The 15,273-nt window shown below is 38.0% G+C and overlaps 1 protein-coding gene across 1 annotated transcript in view; it reads right to left on the bottom strand.

Moving 5' to 3' along the window:
- Positions 1 to 12,380, bottom strand: part of NDUFV2 (NADH:ubiquinone oxidoreductase core subunit V2) — a 35,560-nt gene extending 23,180 nt beyond the window's left edge. Inside the window, exon 1 of the mRNA XM_035013794.1 lies at positions 12,178 to 12,380. Within this exon, the coding sequence (XP_034869685.1) occupies positions 12,178 to 12,231 (54 nt within the window). The 5' untranslated portion in view covers positions 12,232 to 12,380. The remainder of the gene's footprint in view (positions 1 to 12,177) is intronic.
- Positions 12,381 to 15,273: the final 2,893 nt, after the last annotated feature.

Genomic DNA, 15,273 nt, shown 5'->3' with positions numbered 1-15,273 from the left:
TGAACATTACATCAAAAATTAATGATTTATTATATGTTGGCTAATTGAATTTAAATAAGAAAATAAAAATAAAATAATACAACAGGCATGTTTAAATGAGATAACATTTCCAGCTATCAAATTAGTACTGGTTTTTTTTTTTTTTAAAGATAACAGTTCTGTTGAGTGAATGGAAGTAGGTATGCTTATACGTTAGGTAAAAATTGATACAGCCTTTTAGGAGAGCAAATTGATATGGTGTATGGACAGACTAAAGAAAGCTTCCATCTTTTAATTTATTAATTCTACTTCTAGAATTTTATCCAAAAAACAGTATAAAATGAGGATAAAGGTGTATACAGAAATATATTCTCTGTATTGTTCTGGCAAAACACAAGCAACCAAAAAGCCCAACATAGAAAGGTTTTAACTAAATAATAATTCCAACAAAAATCATACTATGTAGCTGCCAAAAATTGTTATTTTCTAAAAATAATGACACTGAAAGATGTATTTATGCCACAATCACAACTGGAAAATATCAGGGTTAAATAAAACAGAAAAGCATAAACTACCATCCCAATTTATTCAATATAGACACTAATGAAAAGATTGGAAGGCCATAACAATTTAAAGTGCTTATCTCTGTTATTATGATGTTAACAAGATTATAAGGGATTCTTATTTTCATACTGTTTCTTGTATTTTTCTCTATTTTCCATGCTTCTTATGTAGCATGGATTAATTGACAAACAAAAAATCTTATTTAAAACAAAACATTCATCAGGGCGCCTGGTTGGCTCAGTCAGTTAAGCACACAATTCTTAATGCCACCTCAGGTCATGACTCAGGGTCCTGGGATAGAGCCCCGGGTGCAACTCCACACTCAGCGGGGAGTATACTTGAGGATTCTCTTCCTCTGCCCTTCTGTGCACACACACATACAATCTCTCTCTCAAATAAATAAATCTTAAAAAACAATAAAACAAAACATTCATCAAGTACAAAATGAAATTTACCACCTCTACTATTAATCCTATTTACCCTTCCAACTTCCCTATATATTATCAAATTAAACACCACTAATCTCTAAGTTAAAAGAGCTTCAGTTTTGGGTCAATATTTGATCCCTTCCCCATTATTCCAGTATCTGTCACATAACTTTACTTAAAATGAAAAATACGGGAAAAAAGAAAAATACCGAAATAATCTTGAAAATTGGTCTCTGGGGCTAGGTAGCTATATACTGGAAAATCTATTTTGAGGCACTCTCTGGCTGACCTGTAATTCTGGATATGCACATGAGTTTACACACACAGGCACTTCTGTCCAAAATTATGTGTTTTAAAGTCCAAATCACTGAAAACAGACTACTGATTGAAAACAGGAAAAAACAGCTAAACCATAGAAAAAATGCTAGAGTTTCAGATTAAAAAAAATTTTTTTTTACTAACATGTGACTTTACACAAGTCACTTAATTTTTTTAAGACTCAATTTCTGCACCTATAAAACAGGGATGTTTAATTACTGGAGTGCTTTGAGGTTCAAATAATAAAGTTTCTCTGAAAATACTATATAACCTATTAAAGCATTATCACATTTGCTTAGCTAATAGGATAAAACATTTAATAACTGAAAAGGGGAAGATTTAAACAACTGCATTTTAAGAACTAAACAGATTTTAAAATTGCACTTTGCTAGCTGACTCTAACAAAGAGTCACTGTCACATTGTCACAAAGAACAGATTAGTGACAGCTTCCTGAACTTCCACATAATTATTTTTATTCTTTATATCCACATAAGACCATCAGTTTTTCTGGCGAAAGTATATTATAGATGGTTGAAAAATACTATCTCCTCTCATCAGTCAAATTAACTTATAAATTTTTTTTTACTTAAAGTGGGGAAGAAGTAATAGTGCTGGTAGACAATTTTCATGTTTCTGCACATCTCTGCACCCGAGAAGAGGCACTAGCCACTGACACCTCTCGTTCCAGACTGTCTTTTCAAGGATTTTTGTAGAGGATATCTCCCTCTCAGGCAAACACTGGGCAAGTTCTCTTGCAGCTGGAGTTGGGTTCCTCAGTTACGATGCACAGCATTCACCCAGGTTGCTCTATGTCACTCCCATGGGATGTGAGGGTGAAGGAGAACCAATATGAACAAGAAGTTTATGCTACCTGCATGGCCTGAGTAATAAAGTCTTCACAGTTCTTGACAAGAAGATAAAAATCTACAAATACACCAGTCTGCATGTCCCACTAATTTTTCAAAATATAGAAAATGTAATAAAATGGAGAACTAATATAGAGGTATTACAAGAAACCAGTAACAGTGGCTGTCTCTGAAAAAGGGGATCAAGATGTGGAGTGGGAAGGAAATTTACTCTTTAATATATGCAATACATTTAATATATTCACCATAATATATATTTCCCTGTACCCCATTCTTTAATGTATATTTTATACTTACTACAATATATATATCCTTGCATACTGTTTGAATTGTCATGTATATGTATTACATTTCAATTTTTTTTTAAGATTTTATTTATTTATTTGACACAGAGAGAGAATACAAGTAGGGGGAGCGGGAGAGGGAGAAGCAGGCTCCCTGCTGAGCAGGGAGCCCGATGTGGGGCTTGATCCCAGGACTCTGGGATCATGACCTGAGCCAAAGGCAGACACTCAACTGACTGAACCACCCAGGTACCCCAACATTTCATTTTTTAAAAATAAATAGTCTTTAGTCCTTTTCCTCTCTATCACTACTCCATTTCAGACATTATTCCAGGTCTGTGCATTACTCTAATAGCTTTCTGGCTGACTCTTCCCTAGTCCAAATCATCCTGCCTAATGTCGCCAAACTAACTGTTGAAATACTGTCTTTCTGACAGTGGAAAGGGACCAATACCAAACAGGTCAATTTCATCATTTCTAAAAGCCACATTTTCCACAGTTTAACATCTCAGGAATTGGGATCTACCCCTGGTACTTAATATTCCATAAATATACTATTGGCAGAAAGACAATATAGCCGAGTTGTTAAAAGCCGAGCTCCAGAGCCACTTTCCTCATCTATAAAACTGTACTAACAACAGTACATACTTCATAGGACTGTTGTAAAGATTAAAAGAGATAAGCTATGTAAAGTGCTTATGTACTTATCTACTGCCTGGCATGTAGTAAGTACTATATTAGTTTTACCTATCATTATCTATTATAGAAGTACTATCTGTCAGTCACTAAGCTTTTTACACATTTAATTCTCACAACTTTCATGAAAGATGGTTATTATTTCCAGATTTAAATGACTTATGAAAACTTCTCAAGATCATGTAACTAATTATTGGTAGAACTCACACTGGATCTTAGGGCTAATGCTTACAAGGTTATGGCCTTATTATTAGCCACCTGAATGGAACTATTTGATGATATCAGAGCTCCAGAAGTATAGAGTAGATCTAGGAAATCAAGCAGTTTAATGAAGAAAATCCTGGAATGCATCCATACATAGGGAGACAGATTAGAAATGAAAAGACCTGCCTCCTCCATTGGCTCACCATATTCCCATTTACAGACAGAAGTATGTACATATGCCCTCTATTTAAAACAAGCTATTTACTGTTTTTTTTAACATTAAAAAAGAAAAACGTAAATATCACGCTTTTCCTACAGAAAACCTAAATATACATACATTAGCATAGCATTTGAGCAACTTAATTTCAATGTATGAAGCCAGAACTTCTTCAAAATAGTAGGAAAAAGGCTCAGATAATTTGTTTATAAAACAATGAACAAGCAAAATAGGGTAACTGATAAATATTAGCCCTCATTGTTACTCAACTGGCATAAACTGTTACTCATTCATATCAAGTTAGCACATGGCCATTTTCAAAGCTGCCTTGTTTTTTGACATCTTTAAGAGCTTCACCTATTTTACATTCATTATAACATCCACATCAGACACTTGCAATAAAGGAATAAATTAAGATATAAAAAATCTGAATTAACATCTTTACACTACTTAATAAGCCATTTGAATTTAGTTTCACCCTGGAATGAAGAGGCATTCCAGGACCAATTATTGGTGTTGGAACTGGAAATAAACAACTTAGCTGGACTGGACTGATGTCAAGAGTAAGCAGAGTTTTCCCCCCTTAAAGTCTACTCTTTTCACCAGACTAGAGTCTAGTTTCTCACTAGACTCTAAAGTATCTATTGAATTCAGTGAACGCCAATGAAAATTCAAGTAACTTTTTTTAAATACACAAGAATAATTTGACATACAGCACAGAATTAATAGTGGACTTCAATTCCAGCTTATTCTTTTTTTCAGAGTGTTTCAGAAGGAACAGAGATTTACAACAGGCAAATAATGGCAGTGTTTTCTTTAAATTCAACTTGAATGGTTCTGTGTTAAGTACTTCAAGATACCTTTTTTTCACTGACTCCTCAAAAATCTACGGTTAGTTATTATTATTTCCATTTTACTTTTAAAGAAACTTAGGCTCAGAAACAGTAACCTGCCCTATACCACACAATTAGTGACTGAGACGAAGTCTGAGCCCAGGCCTTTTGGATCTAAGTCATCTGCTCTATTAGCCCTTCTCTTTTTAATCATCATTTGCATTACCAATACTACTAGCTCAAAATGACAAAAATTTAAATTTTATATTCTTCCACCCACTCCCCAAGAACAGAATCTTTCATGGGCCCTACATTTGTTTTTTTAGTTTCTTCTGTTGCTCACACATTAACAGTATCCACTCTGCTCACCTTTCAGTTCTATCAGTTATTTGCACTATGAAAGGCCACATCCAACCAGAGGAACTTCATAAAGGATAAGGAAGCTGCAAAACAAAACTGACAGAATCAGTAACCTAATTAGTCAGAAAAACAGGACTAAGGTCAAGCAACTGAAAATCGGTGTTTTCCTCTATTAGCAACTAATTCAGACAAGGAATATACCTTTCACACTACCCCCAAACATTCACAGATTAAATCCATAATATATGTGTGCACCTGCAGGGAGGTCACAACTCACATGTGAAACATCAGGTAAAGGATAAGTGATACTGGCTCCCTCTGTACTTTCTTGCCATTGTTCACCAATTACCTACTCGCCTATTACCTACAGCCTCCCCCACTGCCAGCTCAAGCAAAAGCCATTTCTTTCAGCTGTCTAGAGCAAAGACATGCAGAGAACACAAAAAGCTCCCCCAAGAGTCTTTGTGTATGATACACTCAGAGTAGGTATTTCTACATTTTAAATAAAATTTTCAGTACATTCTAGTTTAATAAAGTAGGTGATGGCTGCACTAATAAAAACTGTGATACCTATTTCAAGGATAGTGATAATAAATACAAGTGCTTACTCTGCATCAGAGACTGTGCTACAAACTTTATAAATACTATAACTCACTTACTCCTCCCAGCAACCCTACCATATAGGTATTATTATCATCCCGTTTTAGAGATGTGGAAACTAAGGCTCAAAGAACAAAGGAAAAAATTTTCCCTAGGTCGCAGTTAAATAAATGAAAAGCCAAACATAGGTTTGCCTGACATGAACCTTAACCTTCACTTTGCCTTAACCACTAAAATTAAGTTTTGTTATATTTTCAAATATACATGGGAGGGCTCTTACAAATGTCTTCCAAATAAAGTTCCATCAATAATTTAAACATGTTAATTCAGATTAAAGAAATCTAAGTGATTTTTCTAGCACTGTAAGAGAATTAACAAGCAAAATCTGGCCAAATTATATAACAGAAAAGTTACACGAAAAGCCAGGTTTTATAGGAGCATTACAGATTAAGATGACCATATCAACGGCAACAATACTGTCTATCCTGATTACAAATCAAACAAAGCACTCTATGTAAAATCTAATGTGGATACAAACAACACTCAGATGTTCTAAGGATAGGAATACTTCATAGAAATCAAACATCCAAACATCATTTCAGTCAGGAGACCTAGGTTCAGTCTCATCTTCACCAATTACAGTACTGTAACCTTGGGCAAGTTACTCTACCTCTCTGTACCTAGGTTTGCTCACCTATAAAATCAAAGCATAGTACTCATGTACTGGCCAACTATCATTATTATTATTATTGGAACTTTAAATAGTAACACTCCAGTCTCCCATTGTCTTTTCTTCTTGTGCCCCTAAAATGAAGGCAATACGCCTCAATAATCACAAAAACAGATGAGACCCTAAATAATTACAAGTTGATTTTAAGAGCAAACATTCATTTTCAAGTTTAAGTGATTTTAAGAGCTTTTAACTTAAAGAATCAACTGGTAAAACTTAAGCACTTTTTTTGGGGGGGGGTTTAACTTGAAAATCAAACAAACATGAGCAAATGCTGTATAAATGTAAACTGTTTTATTTTCTCGTCCTAAGGACTAATACTCAAAATAAACATATATTACTTAAAATTTAATAAGCTTATGACCAGGAGGAGTTCAATATGTGTATTTTTAAAGCATCATTGGTCATTCTTTTGATCCAGTTTGGGAATTACTGCTTTAGGCTATATGGTATCTATATCCTAGCATGCAGGTGATGGATTTTACAAATGGTCTTCAAAATGTAATGATGCCAAGAACAAGAAATGCTAGGTGATCTTTTCCAACCCAGAATCTTTGCAAGTACTGAAGAATATTAAGGAGTATTTAGTCAGTGATAATGAGGAACTTCCTTCTCCGTACTTCAAAATATCAAGGATATGTACTACATATTGCTATAAATGTAGCCATCTGAACAGAGCATGACATTATCTGTGTTTTTCAAACTGTGTAATTTTTTCATGGTACTATCATGATAGTCCCTTAGGAACAAAACTGTATCCATCATGACCAAAGTTAACCTCCTCCTCTTATCCCCTCTGCTCTCTTCCTTAAGTGAAGTGCAAACACTTCTCTAGCCTGTTCACACTGACAAACCCTTCTACTATTATAGCACCTATTAAGTTTAAATCTTCACCATACATACCAATTTTCCTCAGTAAACTTGAACTTAGAAAAGCAGTTAAAAGAAAAAAACAAACAAATGGGACTTGCAAACAAACCCAGTTCAGGCTCCTACTACTGTGTAATTTGGGGCATATTTGTCTGGGAATCTTCAGCTGTCTCACCTACAAAATGGGGTAATACCCAGGAAAGTATCCCACAAATAAGGCACTTTCCCTCCTAATAACCAGGCAAAGAAAAAGGTGTTTAAACATGTTGTCTTTAGTGTTTGTTGAATGAAAAAAATTTCCTACAACTATGTTTCCTGACCTGAAAGTGGTGGGTAAGTCAAGGTTTCTCAATGGAAAACCAAACTGACATGGTCAATGAACCTATAATTTATTTGACATGGTCAATGAATCTATAATTTATTACCCAAAGTACTGGGCTGATATTAAACAGTGGCCAAAGAGAAGGGAAGTTCAGCTATTCATATCTTTGAAATGGAGACTGACTTCACATATCCAATACAAAGATCTGTATTTGTAATGTGCAACAGTGGCCTGCTGAACCTCACTGAATAAATTAAAAATTTGTACATTTTCTCTTTCCCCTTAAGTATTTAAGGCCATGGCAGGTGGAGTAATGATGCCCCCAAAATACCCACTTCCTAATCCTGGGAAATTGTAAGTATATTAATATGCGTAGCAAAAGAGAAATTGTAAATATATTAATATTCATAGCAAAAGAGAACTATGGCTGCAGATGGAATTAAGATTGCTAATCAGCTGACCTTAAAATAGGGAGATTCCTATTCTGACTTATCAGGGTGGGTTCAAGGCAATCATAGAGCCCTTTAAATGTGGAAGAGGGAGCAAAAGAAAGGATATGTCACAAATGATGGAAACAGTCAGTGATGTGAGAGCTTAACCTGCCCTTGCTGGCTATGAAGATGGAAGAAAGGGGCCATGAGCCAACACATACGGGCAGCTTTTTCTAGAAGCGGGAAGAGCTAAGAAAACAGACTGTCCCCTACAGTATTCCAGTAGCTCTGCCAACACCTTGATTTTAGCCCAGTGAGACCCATGTCAAACTTTTAACCTACAGAATCGTAAGATAATAAATCTGTTATGTCACCAAGTTTGTGGTAATATGTTAGAGCAACAATAGAAAACTAAAATAAATGCTCAAAAAAAAAAAAAGAACTCCTTTAGAGTCCTTGAGCCAAAATGGAGATACCCTGGGGCACTGCAAAATCAGGTTTAAGAACCTCTAATGGAATGGGAAAACATTTCATTCTACAGAACTTAAAATTCAGAAAGAAAAATGCCACCACAGGAGGTTCCACTTGTAGAACAACTGAGTAGATATTATCAGGCCAAACCACTAACAACTATAAACTCTGGACAAACTTTTTTTTTTTTTTAATTTTTTTTAAATTTATTTGCGAGAGAGAGAGAATGAGAGACAGAGAGCATGAGAGGGAGGAGGGTCAGAAGCAGACTCCCTGCTGAGCAGGGAGCCTGATGTGGGACTCGATCCCAGGACTCCAGGATCATGACCTGAGCCGAAGGCAGTCGCTTAACCAACTGAGCCACCCAGGCGCCCCTGGACAAACTATTTTTTAAAAAATAAAAAACCCAAAACACTTTCCGAAGGCATTGGAGAACAACGAAACGCAGACAGACACAGAAGGGGAGTCTATACTTAGATGAAGCCAATGAAGGTTTTTTTGCTTTACACTTTACATATTTTAGCCTGAAGGCAGACCCCTGTCAATCCTGCGCTGGGCAGCTAAAACTCTAAGAGAAAACCTGTAGCCTTAATGGCTTGAAGAATCACAGGACAGTCTGGGACAACCACAGGCATGATGGGAAAGTGGGAAATCCAAGAAAAGGAAAAGCCAGAGGGAAGCCCCCAAGTTCTGTGCCTGACCCCAAACCATGCATACACACGGGGCCAACTCCAAGCAGCCCAGCTAAAAGAACTGAACCAGTATTTGAGGTGCTGCCCAAAAGGGAGTTGGATTATAGTTCGAGTTCAATTGAGTTAACAGCCTGCCACAACAAAAACAAACACCAACGGAGGAATAACAAAATCTAGAGTTTCTATGACGTATCGTTCACAATGTCCAGGATAAAATCCAAAATTACTCAACATAAAACAACAACAGAACAGCCCATTTTCCAGAAAAAAAAGACAATCAACCACGCAACAATTTCAAAACTGCTGAACCCATGCTTAAGGACATAAAAAAATATATATCTTCAATAAATGAAAAAATCAAATAGAAACTATAAAAAAGAACCAAAATTCTAAAGCTGAAAATACAATGTTTAAAAACACCACAACTCCCTCACTCCTACTGAACTAAGCAGTGGCCTGGGAATGAGGCAGTGATGAGCTGCAAAGTGATGTCAACACTACAGAAAGCCATGGGAAATTACTGAAGAAGAGAATAAGCCTATTCTGTGTATCTACTGCTCCATAATTCACTTTTTAGGCAATTCTTGATAATTACTAAATAAGGTATTATTGTACTTTACAGGAAAAAAAATGAGACTTAAGAAATTAAGAAATATGGTTCAAGGTCACACAACTATTGTCTTGAAGGCACTTCTAGACAGTACTAAGTTATGGGTATTTTTAAAGCAATGATAAACTGAAGTCGGTAGCTAAAGAAATTGGCAGTTAGCTAATACAACAGAAATTATAACAAAATAAGCAATTTCTTTGAAAATGTAAATGGTTTCCTTAATGGTTTCTCTTTTAGCAAAGGAACTTTATTAGTGGGACCTCTTACACTTTTCCTGATTTTTCCTAGGTCATTCTGGCATTCTATTTTAAAAAAGGTTGGAAGGGCCTGGTTATATAAGTTATAGAACATCCTCACAATGGAATGCCACACAGCATTAAAAATGACAGTACAGAAATGTTTACTGGTAAGGAAAGTGGATCAAAAATGTTTTGTAAGAAAAAACAGCCTACAAAACAATGTGAACAATACCATCCAATTTTACCAAAAAAAAAAATCCCATCAGGCCTGTTAATTGCAGACACAAAAATGTTAACATTTTGGTCATTTCCAGGCTGATGAGACTATGGGTAATTTTTATCTTTTGAGCTTATTCTGTTTGCTGTTCCCAATATTATGTTTTTCCTACAATCAAACCATCATGCTGTACACTTTAAACTTCTGAGATTTGTCAATTATTGCTCAAAACTAGAAAAAAATGAAAAACAACAAAAACTTAGATTTATTCATCAATTCAACAAGTATTTCTGGGGTTCATACTACATATGATTCAGGTAATATTTTACAAAGAAAAAAACAGCTGCAGAAACTAACATAAGACGTGATTGAAATTTTCTTCCACTACCTGAATATATTCTATTGTTTAAACTGCTTTTCAATGTATACCTCTAATAACCCTTTGCCTCAAAAACTGAAGAAGTTAAAATCTATCTGTCCTCTTATTTCTATCCTTTCTACTAGTAGACAAGGTCTGATCCTCATCACCTCTGACCTGGGGTTTTGCAAGAGTCTCTTATCTATTTAGTCTCTCTGCCTCTGGCTCTGATCAAACGTATTCCCTCACTCCCATGCAGCCATCTATCCAATAGAGAGAAAACTGACCTGTCTCTCTGCTCCTTTAAAATCCTTCCGGGCTCAGCACTGCCTCTAAGATAAAGCCAAATTCTTTGACATGGCATGCAAAGAGCTCCGACATCCGGGCCCTGCCCCCCTGTCTTATTTCATCTCTGGATTCACCTTACTTCCAATAATGGAGTCCAGCAACACTGCTTGAGGCTTCTTACATGCACCAAGCTTTTCCCTGCCAACTATCAACAGACTTTTCTTATGTTGTCCTTTCCACCTATCATATTCTCTCCCTAATATATGTGGCCTTATCACCAATTTGTTAGTATCGCCTCCAGGAAAAATCTTACACCACTTTGAAACCAAACTGACCTTATTCGTATCTCTTAACACTGTACTCTTACACTGTATATTTACCTCAAAGTTTCTCTTACATGAAACTATCGACTCCACAAGAACAGGGATTGTCTAAATCTGTTTTATCTGTAATATGGGGAAATAACAGTACCAACCTCACAAATGAGATTTAGAATGTAAACATTTAACAATGTGTGCTTGGCACATGGAAAGTATTCACCAAATGTTACCTATCACTATTATCCACCAGCAGTGCAGTAGGACCTCAAATGTTTATTGAAAGACTAAACTCTGCAAACTGGAATATCCCTCCCATTTTATGACCAAGAAAACTAAGTGAGAGACATCAAAGCCCAGTGTGACAAAGCTAGAAAAGGCAGTGAAACCACCAACCATATTCAGGTCTAACTCTAAAGCCCTGAAATATGCTATACTACTATGCACTATTTCCCTGTCTTCTGCTAAGAACTGACTCAACCTTTCTATTTTACTGCTAGGAAAAAAAAAAGCTTCTTTCCAGTAAATGCTGTTATAATCGTCATTCCTGGAGTCACCATTTCTAAATTAACTTGAATGAATGTTTCGACCCAAGACTCAATTTCCTTGCCTAAAACAAGTTCATGTACTTGGAACTCAGAAGCCCATTCATGCTCTTAAAATCCTTCTGGGTGCAGTTATTTGTGGTGGTGTTCTTTCACAGAGTTAGTACGATACGATTATTTACCGAACTCTTCCGATATGCAAAATACGCTCTTCACTACATCAAACACCTCTTCGCCTAAGGAAACGCTCTCTACGCTTTCAACACGCAAGCCAGAGCCTACAATTTCAGAGTCCTCTCCAATGCGCTGCAACCTGACAGCAAGGTCACCAGGCTTGATAGGCAAGGTGCCTCCTTTGTGGGCGGGGGTTCTTAGAAACCTATCTGGCCGACGTCGGCCCGGCCTCTGTTCCGCGACAGGGCGAAACAGCAACACACAGACCACCGGGCGGCCCCTCCTTCTTCCTCTCCTTGACCACATTAGGCGTAAACTTCCCAGTTCTGTGGGGGAGGCCACGCACCCGCCGCAGCTACGTCTGCGACCCTCCCTCGGAGCTCCTCGCTCGCAGTGGAGCTGTGGCGGCCTGCCTGGCTGGGAGAGGGCGAAGGCCGCAGCGTCCTTGCCGCCGCCTGCAGGCCGTCCACAGCCCAGCGCTCTCGTATGCCCACCACAAAAGGAGACACCGAGAAAGAGAAAAGGGCGGCGGCAGTGCCCGGGCTTATTCCGAACCTCCTTACCCACTGGGCGGTGAGACCAGCCGCCTTGGCCTGGAGCGCCGCGCAGAAGAACATGGCGGACCAAATTGTTGGCCTTTCCCAGCGGCACCGGGCGAGAATCCCGAGCGAGCCTGGGACGCACGGCGTGCGCGCTCCCGAGCCCAGGCCTATGGAGTCCAGGGCGGCGCGTCCCTCCCTAGGACGAGGCGGCGGGGGCGCGCGAAGGCTCGCGGGGGCTGCTGGGGCCTAGTGGGCGGAGACTTCCCCAGGGAGGGGCGGGGCGAAGACCAGCCAGGTCCATAAAAGGCTGGGTCCCACAGCCTGTGGCTGGGCATCTCAACCTTGAAAGGAAGCGGCCGTGAGCTGTTCCTTGGGCTTCTAGGGAATGTAACGCCGATCTGGATTTATGGGGTGAGCTTCCATCCTGGAGAGCCTTTTGGGGATTTAACCACCTACTTTTTTTTTATCGTGGTTACTTAAAAAAAAGATTCCGTTGTAACTCCTTGTAAATCATATTTTACAAGTTATAGAATTGAAGATGCAGAAGACTGCCACCGAGTGAGGTAGACACTAAATGCCTTGTTTCCCATTCTTTTTCTTTAGAGATGTATGCTGACATATTTAGGGGTGAAATAATATATCTGGAATTTGCTTCAGAATAATGGAGATATAAATGAAATAAGATTGGCTATGAGTAATGACTGTTGAAGATGCGGTAATTCTCATGACTGTTCTCAGTACTTTTGTACATGTTAGAAATTTTCCATAATAAAACAAAACAAAAAAGCCACTTCCTTCTTGATGTTTGTTTGGTCATCTCTGGAAATTCCAGCAAGTATTTACTCAGTAACAGCCATAATATGCACAGTGCTGTTTCCTGCTGTGTAGAGTTTACCAAGCACTTCACTGCCTCTTGATTTTCCCCTTCACTGCCTTCTTTTCTTGTGTGTCATGTCCTGTACCACCCCCTCCTTTTGCCCATTATCTTTGCTAAACTTATGAATGATCTCTGGAACTTTCACAGCAGTATAGGAATTTTAAATTTTTATTCTTCATTAATTTAAAAACTCTAAAGTTTTCCATTGCAACCACTTATGAATCGTATTTTACAAATTATGAAATTCAAGTGACAAGAAGGCTCCCAGCCAATGAGCTACAAATAGACACCAAATGCTTCCGTTCCTGTTTCTTTGCTTATCTTTTATATTAGTCTGCTTCTCCTAAATTGGTTTCAGTATTTACATTTAAAAGGGAAAAATATTCTGGGCCTCCATGCTGATTTAAATTATTGTATTATAGGGGCGCCTGGCTGGCTCAGTCAGAGGAGCATGTGACTCTTGATCTCAGGGACATGAGTTAGAAGCCCCACGTTGGGTGTAGAGATAACTAAAAAAAAATAAACTTTAAAAAAAAATCAGGAATTTGCTTTTAAAAATAAATAATTATTGTATTATAAAGTCACCTAAATATATATACACCCAACACTATTATACACATAACACTGTGTCTTATACAACTAAAACCAAAATATATTACAAATTAAATACAAATGGATGATACTGATATGGCATGGATTCTTTGCATCTGGTACATGTGCATTCACTTGATTCTTCTCTGACCTCTTGGTCTAGATTAGTTCTCATGATACCTTCCTTATATATGCCTGCCTCCACTTTCATTACCACATTTACCACCAGATTATTATTCTCCATAGGTGTAGAAACCTGCCTTTCCCAACTTGTTTGATTCAACAACTTGAACTGTACCCGGCATATGGAAGATATTCAATACTTGCTAACTGAATGAAAAATCTTACACATGGTGCAAGTATGTGGACTCTCTGAAAGAATTGTATGTCTCTGGTTGGATTATGCTTATGTACATGTGTATCAGGGAGAGTGTTTTCCATACAAGTAACAGGAAAGCAAATGGAAGGAAATTAAACAGTTTTGAGTTCATTATATCACATGAGAAGAGTTCCAAAGGTAGAGCAGTTCCAAGATTAGATAACTCAGTTACTCTAGGATGTCCTTAAAAACTTGAGAGCCTTCCATCTTTCTACTCCACCATACTGAGCTGTAACTTCTGTTATGGTCACAAGATGGCCGCAGCAATTCCAAGTATCATATGCAGATTACAACATTCCCCAGGAAGAAAAAGAACTCTTACCTTTCAGGGGTCTCAGGTCTTCCTCCAGCAGACTTCTTTATCTCAGTGCCATACCTGTCATGGTGGCCAGGAGAACAGGTTCTAGAATGAGACTGCTGGTTCAGATCCTATATCTACTGCTTTGTAGCTGTGTGACTTTAGGCAAGTTAGTCTCTCTGGGCTTCTGTCTAATAATAGTACCCTACTCATTGCTTTATTATGGGAATAAAATGAGTTAATGCCTGTAAAGTTCTTTTTAAAAGTACTGAGCATAGGGGCATCTGGGTGGCTCAGTCAGGTAAGCGTCTGTCTTCAGCTCAGGTCATGATCCCAGGGTCCTGGGATCGAGCTTGGGAGTCTTCTGTAGTAGGATAGCATCTTGTGGATTCACAGTCCATGGAGTAGGTGTATATCTCATTGGTTTCTAATAGTCCAAGCAAGGACTTAGCAGGTGTCCCTAATTTCTGTTACCTAGGAGCAAAACCAAAGAGTACAAAGAGTAATGTTCAAAAAGTAAGGATCAGGGATGCCTGGGTGGCCTCGGTTAAGCGGCTGCTTTCAGCCCGGGTCATGATCCCAGGGTCCTGGGATCGAGTCCCACATTGGGCTCCTTGCTCAGCAGGGAGCCTGCTTCTCCCTCTCTCTCCCTCTGCTTGTGCTCTCTCTGTCAAATAAATAAAATCTTAAAAAAAAAAAAAAAAAAAAGTAAGGATCAGGGCTAAAGGAGAGTCTAGCCTGTTAACACTCCCTTGAAGATGATACCGAAAGTAAATGCTTTCAACAGTCATTCAATGCCAGTAAGTGTAATACCACTTCATTCACCAATCCAAAAGATCTGTTAATGTCCAGCATGATTTTAGCTTATCCTTAACCCACATAATTCTCAAGTGAAAACATTAAGATTAATCTTCCTCACACCTGATAACATGAGTTCATTTCTGGAGCCACCCCACTTATAAAGTAACCTAA

This window comes from Mirounga leonina, unplaced genomic scaffold (genome assembly GCF_011800145.1).
Source record: "Mirounga leonina isolate KUSES-001 unplaced genomic scaffold, KU_Mleo_1.0 Mir_167, whole genome shotgun sequence".
Taxonomy (NCBI): Eukaryota; Metazoa; Chordata; class Mammalia; order Carnivora; family Phocidae; genus Mirounga; species Mirounga leonina.
This window is presented reverse-complemented; position numbering and strand designations above follow the sequence as displayed.